Here is a 14,926-nt window from a genome sequence, read left to right as displayed (position 1 = left end):
TGATATTCCACATGTCAACACTGCCTTCTTTATCTTTAGTAAGAGACAATGAGAGAGTCTGCAAAATTCGGCACATCTCAGAATGTTTCACACACATTCCTTCTTCAAATCAATTTTGCTCTTTCTTCTGAATACAGCTTTTGCTCTGCAAGTTAAAATATATTCCTCTTCCACTGCTGTTTAATAATGTTCACTCCATAAATACAGAGACAGTCTAATTTTTCTGTAAGCATTCGCAGATATTAGAAATAAATGAAACCCAGCAACAGGAAATGCACCTCTAGATTAAAGAGCCCATGGCAATCAGCCATCCTTTTAAATGTCATAGTTAAAAGGTTTGCAAACAATGTTATCTAGCAAACACTCAAGTAGACTGAATACTTTTTAACAGCAGAAGTTTACAGGAATTTGACTTTCATGGTAGAAGGTCTGTGCAAAATGCAGTTAAGGCCAAAACAAATACCATGTCCAAATCATAAGTGTCTCTGTACAATACAATACAATAAAATAATAAATGCAGGTGTCAGAAGGTAATGTAACTGAAATTTTTGTGAATTTCTTAATTTGAGATGTCTATAAAATGTCATCTGCAAGGTATCCTAGGAATATAAATTACCATCAGGTTTGCATAACATCACCTAGAACAGAAGATACAGTTGTCTTCATGTGATTGCTGAAAGGCAGCAGCAGTACAGTGCTTCTGGAAGCCCATTGCTGTTATGGAATTAGGCATGGTCTCAGCAATGGAAGAACCACCCTAATTCCAGTGTGTCCCCCTTAATCAGTGGTGCAATGACATTTTTCTCAAGAGAAACTGCACAAAAAGAGAAGCTTCTGAAATAGTATCCCCATGCTATAATAAAAGCGACGAATTAAGCTGTACTTCAGGCCTTGAAGAGGAAAGCGGTATGTTGCATCTGCCTGCACTCCATCTCTTGGCAGAAAGGGCATTTTTCTCTCAAGTATTCACTATAATGGAGAAACACTAGCAAATATGAGAATAAAAGTATTTTCATGAAAAAATGTTGATCTGCTATATGGTAGTATGAAATAAAACATATAGTTTCATACCAAGGATGGCTGAAAGAGGCATGACAGAACTTGTTCAATATTTTACAAGTGACAGCCATATACTGGGAAATGACTGGAAAGTCCATGGGAAAAATATTATACAAGTGACAAGCTTATATCTTAGTGGAAGTCTGAAGGTGAACCATGTTGTCTTCTACGTGTTACTTGCATCTCTAATCAAGATCTGTATATTATGAAAATTAGTATTAATTTCAAAAGGTTTGCACCATTAGCACTGTATAAATTATTTGCATTTATTTCTTAAAAAATTTGTGGGTCTAACATTTTCACAGTTTAGATCATTGTTCTGCAAAATTTGTACAGTAACTTGCTGAGAATCCATGTTGGAAAGATCACCATGCATCATGTTTATACAAAATAAAGTATATTCTTCCATCTCTCAACTTTTAAATATAATACACCTGCTGTCTACTAGCTCATTTCATGAGTGCTACAGTGCAGGTTATGCAATAATAAAAATTAACTTCAGTTTTCAAAATACAAACAAGCAATGGCAGATTTGGAATGTATACAGCACTGCTTTACTTTAAAAGTCTGTATGTCATGCTTGTTGTGATAGTATATGTACCAGTGTCTCTTAAAACATTTACATGAGGTCATCTACCAAACGGATGGTATGAACAAAGCATGCTTCAGTTCAGGAAGCATTCACTATCTGTTGCATATGTAAACATACATTCATTTTGACAGCTTTTTCAATGTTCTGGCTTTGCTTTGGATCACCACACCAGTTCAATGTCATGTTTATCGAAGTCAGTCACTTTCCCACATCATGGAAATACAGGTTGGCACATATGCATAAAATGATGATAGAAACAGAGATGTAATAAATGAGATATCTGAATTTTGGTTCCAAATCCCCCTGGCGGTACCACCAAATCTGAGGAGAGAAATCAAGCAACAAATTAAAGTGCAGTTGATCTGTTGCACTGACACAAGTCAGTCAGGTATCAGTTTTGAAATACAGCAGAGTCAATTATCCGAATGCCGATCAGAATCAATCTGAACAATGCCTTCCTAAGTTTTTGGGAAGGACAAATCAAAGTCTGAATATGTAAACGTTCTACTTGTCGTTTGTACTTGTTTTTCGAGCTTGTAGCCTGCTAGTGTGTGAAAAATATTCTTTATTGTCCACTGGAATCACTGAATGGTTGTAAAGCATGCAAGAAAAAAGATTTTTTGCAGTTTTTTTTATCCGGTTCAATGCATGTTTGATTATCTGAACTATCCTTGGTCCCAATTAGTTTGGATAATAGATTCTGCTGTATATACATCCTAAAATAAAAAAAATTAAATTACACAATACAGTTTATGCAGAGTAAATTGATTATTAATTTTCCGGAAATTAAATTAGTATATATATATATATATATATATATATATATATATATATATATATATATATATATATATATATACACACACATACACACTAATAATTGAACTTCGTGACAATAAAAGCATTCAAAAAAATAGTAAATCACACCAACAACTCTTGTAGAACTTTAGCGCTTTCGTCTTATTTATTATCAAGACTTCTTCAGAAAGACATGTTTCATAAGTATGAGCAACCATTTTCACTTCCTTTATATACAGTTCTAGCAGACCATTTAAATTAACAACAGTTCCTTTCCAATAGTAAAGTGTGAGCTATATATATATATATATATATATATATATATATATATATATATATATATATATATATACACATACATATACATATTATGAAATCATATGCAACTAGTTCACAAACTGCTGCTGGAACACAAGCTCTGAAGCCAACTCTGTAGAAAGCCAAACTTGTGAGCATGACAGACATGCAAATACATTTTTATTTGATCTTTGGGAGGGCCCTCTGCAATGGGTGGACCATTTAGGTACATCTTTGTCATGACCTCTGAGATGCAGTGGGGGCTGGTGACTTCAAACCAAACAGGAACTTACAAGCAGCAGCTGCATGAAGAAGGGTAATTGGAATGGGTGGGGCTATTAGAAGTAGTCAGTGGATATTTACCCATGATCAATAACAGCTGGAGTCAGTCATGTTCATCTGCAGACTGCCTCAAAACCAAGCCATTCTATCCTTTCAACTATGTACTCCTCAGATGTCCAACTGTGATGGAGAGAGGACTACAAGACAGCCCCAGACACTGCACAATGAGTCCCTTCCAGTGTTTCCATTTGCCTTCCTGGCCCCACACATCATCCAAACAGATTCTCTCTTTCTCGTTTTTTTCACATTGGCCAACATTGAACTTTAACTGTGGAGGAAATAACTAAATTAAGACAAGAAGTATGACTGGCACTAAACCCCTCCAGAAGACAACAGGCTCTAGATGCTCAATGGTGCATTTTGCAACTGTTTTCAAATCTTATGATTCAATGATGGCCTAAAAAATCTTGAGAAATTGTGCCCAAAGTTAATATTCAAAACTGACAAAACAACCATTCCTAAAACAACCAAGTAGACAAATGCTTGCGAGTATGCCCGCCACCCTAGCCCTTCAAAAAAGATAATCACTGATTGTACTAATATGGCATTAATCTAGGATAAAAGTGAAAGAACAAATGGTCACATGTACATATTTCAGGTCACTGGTGTCAAATATACAAAACATGCTTTCTCAAACCTACCCTTTCAAGAGAGAAACCTTTTGTGTAGGCTTCAAATGTCAGACTGGGATGAAAGTGAAACAAATGGATTTTCCTTAAGCATATAGCATGCCTCCTTACCCTGCCCACAAAAGAACCACCTATATATACACATCTGATGTTTGATTTTGTGGGAAGCAAAAAACAAAAATGATTATGGTAAATTATTTTTCCTAGACCATACACTACACCTAGACAATCTATAGTGGCCTTATTTGCACACCTCTGAGGTTTGATTGGGAGGAATGTTAAACGAAATGACCACATGGTCATCAGCCCCCACACAAAATATAGTGATTATCTATGCGTACTTTTGAGCATTGGTATGTTTAGATTAGGTAGGGCCCAAGGCACAGACTGACAATGGGTCCCACTACTTAGCCTGTGTCAAAATCCACTTGTATACTTGGGGGTCTGGGGTTATAACCCAGAGTAGCTGGATAAATCTCAGAGTAAAAGAATGGGGGGGGGGGGGGGGACACAGACTGCACAGAAAAAATTAGAGCCAAAAACTAAACAGAGAGCAGACAGCAATGTTACTAACTCTGCTAATGATCAGCCACTTTCACACATTCTGCCAAGACAACCAAAACTTGGTGTGCACAGTAGTGATGCAGATTTCTGATTAAGAGTGACAAATTATGGTCAACTTGTTACTTCTACATACACTGCAACAACCTACACACACTTTTCATCCACAGGAAGTGGCCAATTTACTGACTGTGCACAACTCAAACGTATGTGCTTAAAAAAACTGGCCACAGTAAGGTATTTAAAGTTGTTTCACACAAATGCATACTTAGTCCTGCAAATCCAAAACAGGGGCTGCTCATCATGAGCATGTCAGCATTTTAGTCACTTACATCCATAGAGACGCCCCATAACCAACAATTAGTCACCTCTATTGACAATGTACACATCAAATTTCTGAGATAACAGAATGGTCACAGTAATGATCAACTTTGCTTCACACAAACTGCAGCCACAGGTTAACAAGGCACATCAGTCTCTCAAAGCCAGAATAATGACTGCTCAAGACACTACAAGGGCAGTCAAGCTCATTTCCATACATAAAAAGACAATGTAATGGCAATTTGTTTCAGCGTGATCTCCCACAATTTGTTGTTTACCCGATTACAATTCACTCAGCGGCTGCACTCCAGTATACTTGCCTAGACAGCTGTTTGGAATAAAAATGAGTACTGTACCTCTTTGGCTTACTAATATCCATTAAAATGTAATTAATTATTCAGTTAAGCTTAAGCGTATTCACTGCTTATGCTTTAGAGAGAAAGTTGTACAAATGTCTGATGTGTTTTATAGGGAAAGTGTTAGGAACAAGTCCCCCTCCAACATACACAGTGAAGTTATTGGTGAAATCAGACAAGGTTTTGAAGCAGGGATGGGATGCCCAGCTAACAGAGCTGCCGAGGGCATTTAAATAGACTGGAAACAATCCTAATGAAGTGTGTTAAGAAAGGACCTTCCTTGTGTTGTGATTGTTTCTTAAGTTAGCATTTCCTGGACTAGTTTAAGGAGATTTCACCGTTTTGGTATCTACTGCTTTAGAGTGAGGGATGCAGCCTCTTTCCACCATATTGTATAAATACAGGGAGTCTTGGCAATAGTTTTCCATACACTGCACTCTTCCTAACTGAGCCCCTTTTTAATTTAGTATCATACCCTAGTTACTGACCTGCTTGCATCTCACAGCTGTATGGCACACTAATATGTCATTAGCTATTTTGGCTGCTGCCCTTTTCTACTAGTTAATGTCTCACTCTTGAACACCTGTCTACTTTCTCGCATTTCATTCTGAGCTGGTCCTGTTCAGTCTCCTCCTTCACCCTCTAACTGATGTCTTCTGCAATTTCATACTCTGCCTCTTGCTAATGTATTCCGCCCTATCATTTTAACTATCTTTCCTGCAAGTTTGCAACAATGCCATAGCTACTGTGATTTCCTAACATTTTACTTACCTTATGCTGCTTGACAGTTTGCAATCAAAATGCATTTGTTCCTGCAATGTGCTATTCTGCTTCACTTTTCTACTCTACTCTCATTCCTGTCCACCCATAACACTACTTTATTATACTTCCCTTACCCATCTTTAAGCTATCACATAGCATCCTTCACTCCTTCCATCAGACCAGCCTCCATCACACTACTAATCATTCCATCTATCACCCCTTCTAACTTCAGAAACTTTAAACACCTACTATACTTACCAATGCAAACACAACTACCATCATCAGTGTCCTTACTTAGATTCTTCTCCACAGTAGCTCAAATTTTTAGATATTACTCCTCTTTTAGTTTATATTACTGCATAATTCAAACTATTTCACTATAAGCTCATACAAGATATTTCTACTCTGCTGCACATTTCTTTTCAATATTATTCTAAGCCTTGCCCTGCAGTACTGCAAGCTGTGTAGATACCTTACAACTGGGACAAAACATTTTGTGACAACTCTTGGTACTGTAGAAATCCCAAAGGGCCAAACAAAAAATGGAAAATGATATTCCACATCAAATATTTTCTGCAATTCTGATGAACAGGAATGTGAAGGTAGGCATCCTTCACATCCAAGTTATCCAAATAGACCTGGTGAGAAAAATCAAATGAGGTAAGCTTTGGAATTTGAATTTCATTATTTTCAGAAATGTCTTTAGGGTAGATAAATCCAAAATGGGTCTAAACACCACCTCTTTCCTTATAGCTCCACAGATGAGTATAAGGTTAGCTGCCCTTGCGGTTCATTTTAAGCCTAGACAATTTCCTTTTTTCTGCCCAAAATAACCTATCCCAGGTTATAGATTGGCCTTATCCAGCCAATGGTCAATAATGAGAAGTTATGTACCTACTATAACGTTCCATGTTAGTTTTCTTCTCGCCTTCGTTCTTGCTGGATGGGTTCGGAGCCGATCCTCTACTCAGACTCTGCCTATACTAAAGCTTGAGAGCTATTTTTACTGGCTCGAGGCTACCCTATATCCCACAATGCTAGGCGCTAACTACCCAGATCTCGTTTGATAGCTGAAACCATAGCAGTTCTGATCTTCAAAATAAGGAGAAGAGGAAACCTCACTCGTAAGTCACCTAGACCTATAGCTACCAGTAAAAGATAGCCAAGGGGGCTAATACTGAGGCAGAAAGAAGATCCCCAAGGATCCTTAGGTCTGTCCAGGCTATGGGGATGGGACGCAAGAAAGAAGGCGAGAAGACAACTAACATGGAACTTTATGGTAGGTACATAACTTCTCAATGTTAAGCTGTCAATCTCACCTTCATTCTTGCTGGATGGGACCGCGTCCCTAGCACCTTTCACCCTGGGTGGCTCATCGGAACAGAATCTTGAGAACGGTGGAACCAAAATTAGCCCGGCTTCGGGAGGCCATGTCTAATTTGTAATGAGAGATAAAGGTATGAGAAGAGGCCCATGTGGCTGCCGCACAAATAGAATCTATTGGTAATCTAGCCTGAAAAGCTATTGACGTGGCTAATGCTCTAGTTGAGTGAGCCCTGGGCCTTGACGGTAGCTTTTGGCGTCTGCGGTCATAGGACAGCCATCTAGAAAGGATTACTTTGGAAACTGGAAAGCCTTTTTTCCCTGCCGCATAAGACAGGAAGAGCTGCTCAGATTTCCTAGCTTGCTTGGTTCTATCCAGATAGTAACGGAGCGGACGATGAATGTCCAGAAAATGCAGCTTTTGTTCTGCTCTGTTGGAGTAGTTGGGGAAGAAACCTGGGAGATCGATAGTCTGGTTTAGGCTTGCCTCAGGAGAAACCTTGGGTAAAAAGAACTGGTTAGTCCTGAGAGACTCTCTGTCTTTATGGAAAACTAGATAAGGTGGACGAATGCAAAGGGCATGAAGTTCTGATACTCTTCCAAGAGAGCAACTTCAAGGAGCAGGAAGCTGCAGGTTCAAAGGGGGGGAAGAATCAAGCAAGTTAGAAACAAATTTAAGTCCCACTGTGGTGGGGGGTCTCTGATTGGGGGCTTAAGCAAAAAGATACCTTTAAGAAAGGTTTTACAAAGCTTATGGGACATGATACTGGAGTCCGAAAAGCCTACATGAAAGTTCGAAATAGCCACTAACTGTACTCTGATGGTGGAGGAAGAAGACCCTGAGTGAAACAGTTCGGCTAGGAAGTCTAGGACTGATTGGATAGGGGCAGTAAAAGGATCCATATATCTAGCTCCTGCCCAGAAGGAAAAACGCTTCCACTTGCTGGCATAAATCCTGCTGGTAGATGACTTAAGGGAAGCTATAAGGATGTCACTCACAGAAAGGGAAGTAAGGGGAAGCCTGGCTAGGGTTGGAATTGGAGCAACCAAGCTGTGAAGTTGAGAGATTGGAGGGAGTGGTGCAGCTGTCCCGACTGATGGGTCAAGAGATCTGGCACTGGGTCCAGATGCCAGGGCTGCCGGAAAAGGTAACAATGCAGGAACAGAAACCATATCTGTCGAGGCCAGTAAGGAGCAATGAGGATCATCGTGGCTCTCTAGGCGGTAGCTTTCTGAATCAACTGAGTGATTAATGGAAAGGCATACAGAAGTCCCCGGGGCCAATCATGGACTAGAGAGTCTCTGGGGGGATGGCCGGGAGGAGGCGAGAGTGTGAAAAAGTCATGGCACTTGCTGTTTTGAGGTGTTGCAAAAAGATCACAGCAAGGTCGACCCCATTTCTGAAAAATTTCTTCCACTACTGCTTTGCTTGAGACACCACTCGTGTGGCATGAGAATGGCTCTGCTCAACCTGTCTGCTATGATGTTGGACTTCCCGGGCATGTGCGTTGCTATCAGAAACCACTGAGAGGAGATCGCTCAAGTCAGAGTGCCTCTCGACATAAGGGATAGGACTTGGTTCCGCCCTGCTTGTTGATGTACTACACTACGGACATATTGTCTGTCTGAACTGCAATAGTCCCGATGGGAAGAGAGTCCTGAAGGGCTTGCAACGCTAAAAGTACTACTCATCTCCAAGACATTTATGTGCAGGTGGCATTTGAAAGGTTGCCTTGTGCCCTGGACCTTCCTGCCCTGAAAATGCCCCCCCCCCACCCGACCAGGGAGGCGTCCGTTGTCACCGTGGCGACCGGGGAAGAAGGAACAAGTGGTCTGCCCTGAAGGACTTGAGGGGAGACCATCCACCAAGAAAGGTTTCTTGCAAGACAGGGTTATTAAGATGTTGTGAGACATTGGAAGCTGTTGAAAGTACCACTGGGAAAAAAGCATCCACTGAAGGATCCGCATATGAAAGCAAGCTAGGGGAAGTAGTGTAATGGCTGTCGCCATGAGACCCAATACCTTCAGGACAAACCAGGCCTGGATTCTGTTATGAAGGAGGATGTGAACATGCCTGCGAATATCTAGAACTCTTTGCTCGGTTAGTTTTGCAGAGAGTCTGACTGTGTCCAAGGTTGTGCCTATGAAGGTAATAGACTGACAAGGCAGACTTTGAAATTTATGGAGATACCTAGCCCTTTGCAAGTATGAATGGTGTAATCTCTGGAAAGAAGCTGACGCCTGGTGGTGGCAGTGAGGAGCCAGTCGTCTAGATATGCAAACACCTGGAATCCTTGACGTCTCAGATGAGCCGTAACCGCTGCCATGCATTTGGTGAACACTCGGGGGGGCTGTAGTGAGACCAAAGGGCAGGGCCCTGAACTGGTAGTGACTGGCTCCCAGCCGGAAGCGGAGAAACACCCTGGAGCGCCTGTGCATCTTGATGTGGTACTACGCATCCTGAAGGTCTGAGCACATCCAATTGTCCTGACCCAGAAAGGGTAGAATGGACTGTAGCGTGACCATCCGGAACTTCATTCTTCTTGCAGACTTGTTTAGTCTGCTGAGAACCAATATTGGTCTCCAGTCCCCTGTCTCTTTTGGTACCAAAAAGAACTTGGAGTAGATTCTGGATCCTTGTTGGTCTGCTGGGACTGGCTGGATGGCTTTTTGTTAGCAGTTTTGATATTTCTAGTACTGCTTGTTCCCCTAGACTGGGTGGAACGTCTGGAAGGGGCCCTTATGGTTGAGTTGGGGTGTGGATAAAGGGAATTTTGTAACCCTCTGATATAAAATCGACCGTACCCATCTGTCTTGGGCGAGTGAAAGCCAGGCTTCTGGGTACAGTGATAACCTTCCCCCAACTGTTGGGCAGCTTCTCAGGGATGTTGGAAAGGTTTGTCAGAGACTCTCTGCTACCCTGAATTTGCGGACCTCCTCTGCCTCTAGGTCGGCGTCTGTTATTGTTCCCCCCCCCTGCCTCTAGAGGGGAACTGACCTCATGCGGTTTACGGAACCACATTTTCCTACCCTTCTGACCCTTAGGATATGGTCTAGACGGGGTGGAAATACAGACTCCCACAGCAGAGAGTCTTGCCTTCTTGCTCGCATCGGGTCAAAGTATCCTTAACCTGAGGTCCAAACAAAGCTGAACCGTCAAAGGGGGAGTTGAAGGGCGCCTTGAAGGGGTCTGCAAAGTTACAAAGCCACATCCAGACGTGACGCCGTAAGGCCACACCTGTTCCTGCAGCCCTACTCACCCCATCAGCCGTGTAGGAAATAAGCCACATGGAGGAGTTGACAATGGAATTCAGGGTTGCCAGCTGGGAGTTAATTTTGTCTTGAGACCCCGCAGCTGTTGGATCCTGTAGGGCCTCACCCACTTCTTTGAGCAGGTCTCTTTGAAGGCGAGTGAAATGGCACAGGTAATTCAGCGACCGCATGACAAAGGTCGCTGAAGAAAACATCCGTTTGCCGTACCTATCCATAGTCCTAGACTCCTTGTTAGGAGGATGGACATGTACTGAAGGATCAGCCAGTTCCTTCTTAGTGGCGGCAGCCACCACCATGGCATCAACCGGGACACCCTTGGCTAAAAACTGTTTGAAGGGGCTGTTATGAATTTTGAAGGACTCTGTGGGGTAGGTTCCATCGTATCAGGGGCCGTCCACGCCTTCCGCACCACTTCCATGAGGGGGTCAAAGGGCGGAGACACCCAAGAGGTGGAAGGGCGAGAGCCAAACGCCTCTAGGTAAACAGACTCGTCCTCGGAAGGATTGAGGGTAAACCAGTTCCCCCTCTGCTTAAGGATCTCAAGGATGTCTGAAAAGGAGATATCCAAGTCTGTATCAGATGTAATGGACTCAAGGGAGTCCACATGCTTCCTCTTACATTTCCTCTTCCGAGGGGGTTCCCCTGACGGATCAGGGGAAACCTCGGAAGAGGAGGATATTCCCAATGGGGAAACCTGAGGCGTTGGATCTCTACGGTCAGGAATGAGAGGGTGGGTAGAGACCGCAGCAGGCACTACAAAGGAAGGAGCTGAGGGAGACTACCATGGAGCAGGCACAGGGGCCAGCACGCTCATGACTTCAAAGGCGTCCCTATCAGGCAGGGTAGAAGGTCCCCGCTCCAAAGAGATAAGGACCCCTCCCAGCACAGAGAGGGACGGCTCCAAAGCAGATATTGGGGCCGAACTCACCAGCGCCAAAGCTCCGAGAGAGAGAACGGGGTCGGACAAGGGTCCAATGCCACTCGCCCCCTCGGAGCAGACAAGGAAGTTCATGCACCCGGATCCCTCCAAGGATGGGACCATGGAAGAGACCGGAGCAGACGACTGAGCCGAAAGGTGAGGTATCGGCTCAGACGTGTCGACGGCCACGGCTCCCACAAGCTCCGGCTCCGAACTCAAGGGAAGAGTCGGAGGAGGAATCAAAGATGGAGTGGGAATAGCCAGTCTTTTGAGAAGGGCTATGAAGCACCTGGGCTAGTGCCTGGGACTTGAGTCTACTAACTATCCACTCGAGGTCATGGTCCGAGAGCTTGGAAGACCTAGAGGAATGGGATCGATGGCTCTGCTCCGAGAGTAAGGGAGACCTCGGAGCCGAATGAACAGGTTCCAATAACGGAGACCTGGATAGTTTACGGCTGGCAGCACCGATACAACTATCGGCACCGACCGAGTCTTAGAAACATCGGCTCCGGCTCGAGCCGATGTAGAAGACTGCGTTTGAGAAACAGTTTCCAGCTGGAGCCGATGCAGAAGCAGTCAAAGCACTCCCAGTCAAAGGCTCTGAACACGGAGCAGACTGCTTGGAAGGCTTCCCAGACGATGACTTGGCCGGGGAACCTTCAGGCTTTAATAAGCCTCTCAAAATTAACTTATTTCTGCGTTCCTGCAGGACTCTGACTGAACGCATGACAGACAGAACAAGAGTCCTGCATGTGCAGAGGGCCCAGGCAATAAACACAAGTGTGACAGTGTCAGCGACATTTTCTGACAGCACTAGTCACACTTCTTGAAGCCTGAGACCCTTGTGTCTTTAGACATCCTAACAAAGGACAACAAACACACACACACACACACACACACACACACACACACACACACACACACAATCTAAGTCAGTCACACAAACAATTTTACCTGACAATTTAAAGAAAAGGGGAATGGGCCCAAAGGCTTAACCTTTTAAACCAAAACAAGGGGTTAGGATATTAAGGGATTTAAGGGACCGGAAGGAAGTTAAGCTAAGAAGGAAAGCTAATGGGATGGGTACTAACAAACTATCTGAAACACTGACTAAAACAAAGAATTTTAAGAATAATTAAATCCAACCTGCAGAGCCGGTAAGAAACACACCTCGCAGCTGAAGCAGCAAACTAGATCTGGGCAGTTGGCACCTAGCATTGTGGGATATAGGGTAGCCTCGAGCCGGTAAAAATAGCTCTCGAGCTTTAGTATAGGCTGAGTCGGAGCAGAGGATGGGCTCCGAACCCATCCAGCAAGAATGAAGGCGAGATTGACAACTTAACATTTATATATTACCCATAATGAAAATAATTGGGATCATACCATATATATTTTGAAGGGACCCATGCTTAGATAAAGCATTCAGAAGCTGCCTCTGTCCATTAGTACACGAGACAGTCCTGGCATAAAGTTTCCCATCCACAGATCTAAGTTGCACTTGAATATGGGCAGGGCTCCACAACAGCGGTACCCTACGAGAGATATACCCATCTCTTCAAACTCTTCTCTGTTGATGCTGCAGAAGAGGTTTAGATCCCCAGACTGAGTATTTCTGATGCCATTTAGATTTACTGCACATCAGCAAGTCATCAGTAATGGGTTGGAGGATGCCTTGTATGCCAGACATGTCACCTCTTAGTCTGTAAGATACAGAGCATAGTCACAGGGCTTTGAGTCAGTCCATGTACGACATGATTGTTTAGGCCTTGTATCTTTTTACTAAGGTATCTCAGTGGGCATTCTAGTTGCTGCATGTGTCCGGAAAGATACATGCCAAGGGGGCATTATATTCAATGACTGGCCAAATGATGGCAAAGTAAACAATGCCATTCCTATTTCTGGACACAATCCCTTTGTTTATAAGCTGTGCAATGTAGAAGACCTCTCTTACAACAATGAACAAATGCTGGTTAAATGTTAGGTCACTGTCCACACAAGTTCTCAAAATCCTGAACAAATGGGTCAACTCTTAGGGGCATAGTGTCAATATGGTAGTTTCCTAGGTAGTTCTTCCTGGTACTCAAAAATTTGGAATAAACTCCCTTTCGCTGAGGAAGGACACATTCTATGAATCCTTGATGGAATAGCTCTTATAATATTGAAAGAACAAGGTGGTGTTGGTTTGAGGGCACCCAAGGGATAGCTGTCATTGCCAGAGGGGAATTCGACGTGTTTGTACCCACTCTTCAATGATGTTGGCGAAGTCTCTGATGTTATAATTCTCTAAAGCGGAGCGTACAGAGAAATGCTTCCTTTAAGGATAGTGTGTGTGTACGTGCGCATGTGTGAAGGGGGGGTGAGGCAGGGGGGAGGGAAGGTAGTCATATATTGGAGTTTTTGTCAAAGGATCCTTTGGGTCCCTTAAAGTAGGATTATGGTTTCTAATCATCTACTCAAATAATTTTTTTGCTATTTTTAACTTTATGATCAAAAGGAACCAGGCTTATAGGGACAGTTCCTCTGGAATTTTGGAACATGGAAGATAACAAGCCATTTGGAATCCTGTATCACCATCTCCCTTTTTAGTTTTTGGAAAATGTCAGCACAGGCTGGCCCAAACAGATTATCCCTATCTAGATGGTATCTAAAAGCTTAGCCTTCATCAAGCAAGGAACGGAGATGAAGTCAGGAATACATCCCAAGGACACAACCAGTAGCTGCTGCTCTGGAAGTGGCATCTGCAACACTGTAGCAACATTTGATGGAATGTCTTACTGTATGTACTGCTGAAATAAGCATATTCTGAAAGGGATTTTTGATGCCAGAATATAGGATGTTAGACATTAGTTCATTCATGTCAGAAATGGCCAGCAAATATCTTGTGCGAGTTTGGAAATTTATGATGGCATGAAGAGTGGCAGAGGTATATACCTTCTTTCTGTACCTACCCATAGCCCTACTGTATCATTTGATAGCACATTAGTACATTTTAGCAGTTTAGAGACTTGTCACATTTCACTGACACCATAACTGGGTCAGAGGTACTTTATACACATTTATGAGAATCCGGAACTTTATAAAACCCATCTGCAATTCAGGTGCAAGAGATGTGGACAGAAAGGCATCAGGAAAGGCATCTGGCAGACGTGTGAAATTACAGATGGCTTAAGAGCATCCATGTTCAATAAATCATATTTTTTGGGTGTCAGAAACTTGGTTTTCCCTCCCAGAAGAAATGCTGCATAATTAACATTTTACCAAAAGATACATTTTCTTGAGGAAAGCAAGGAGGTTCCAGTACTCTTAGAAATAATGGTATTTACATATACAGGCATCCAGTCACACAATAGTGTGTGGAAAACAGGTAGTTGCATCAGTTTGGAACAAATTTCCCAGAGAACATTAGGATTGTAAATAGACTACTTTCTTTGAACAAGTGGTATTTTGAGTTTCTTTTTGAAAGTCAGTAAATGCAAGTAGTATAGATACATGGTCTAAAGCAATGATGCACTATTTCTTATGTTCCAATGTGCTAGTAGTTGTATTCCCAACTGTCCAGGCTTAGTATGTTTGACACCACCTTAGGGCAATAGAGTGATACAAATATAATTAGTCCCCCCCCCCCACACACATACTTTTTTAAAGCCATGGAACATTCAAAAGTCGATTCTTGGTCTATTATGACGTAGAAACT

The 14,926-nt window shown here is 42.7% G+C and overlaps 1 protein-coding gene across 4 annotated transcripts in view; it reads right to left on the bottom strand.

Moving 5' to 3' along the window:
• Positions 1 to 1,304: 1,304 nt before the first annotated feature.
• TMEM243 (transmembrane protein 243) overlaps positions 1,305 to 14,926 on the bottom strand; it is a 248,159-nt gene continuing 234,537 nt past the window's right edge. For all 4 annotated transcript variants that reach the window (XM_044088342.1, XM_044088340.1, XM_044088341.1 and 1 more), the window contains exon 5: positions 1,305 to 1,972. In XM_044088342.1, coding sequence (XP_043944277.1) covers positions 1,850 to 1,972 — 123 coding nt within the window. In that variant the 3' untranslated portion in view covers positions 1,305 to 1,849. The remainder of the gene's footprint in view (positions 1,973 to 14,926) is intronic.

This window comes from Protopterus annectens, chromosome 11.part0, assembly GCF_019279795.1.
Source record: "Protopterus annectens isolate FY-2018-M chromosome 11.part0, PAN1.0, whole genome shotgun sequence".
NCBI classification, from domain to species: domain Eukaryota; kingdom Metazoa; phylum Chordata; order Ceratodontiformes; family Protopteridae; genus Protopterus; species Protopterus annectens.
This window is presented reverse-complemented; position numbering and strand designations above follow the sequence as displayed.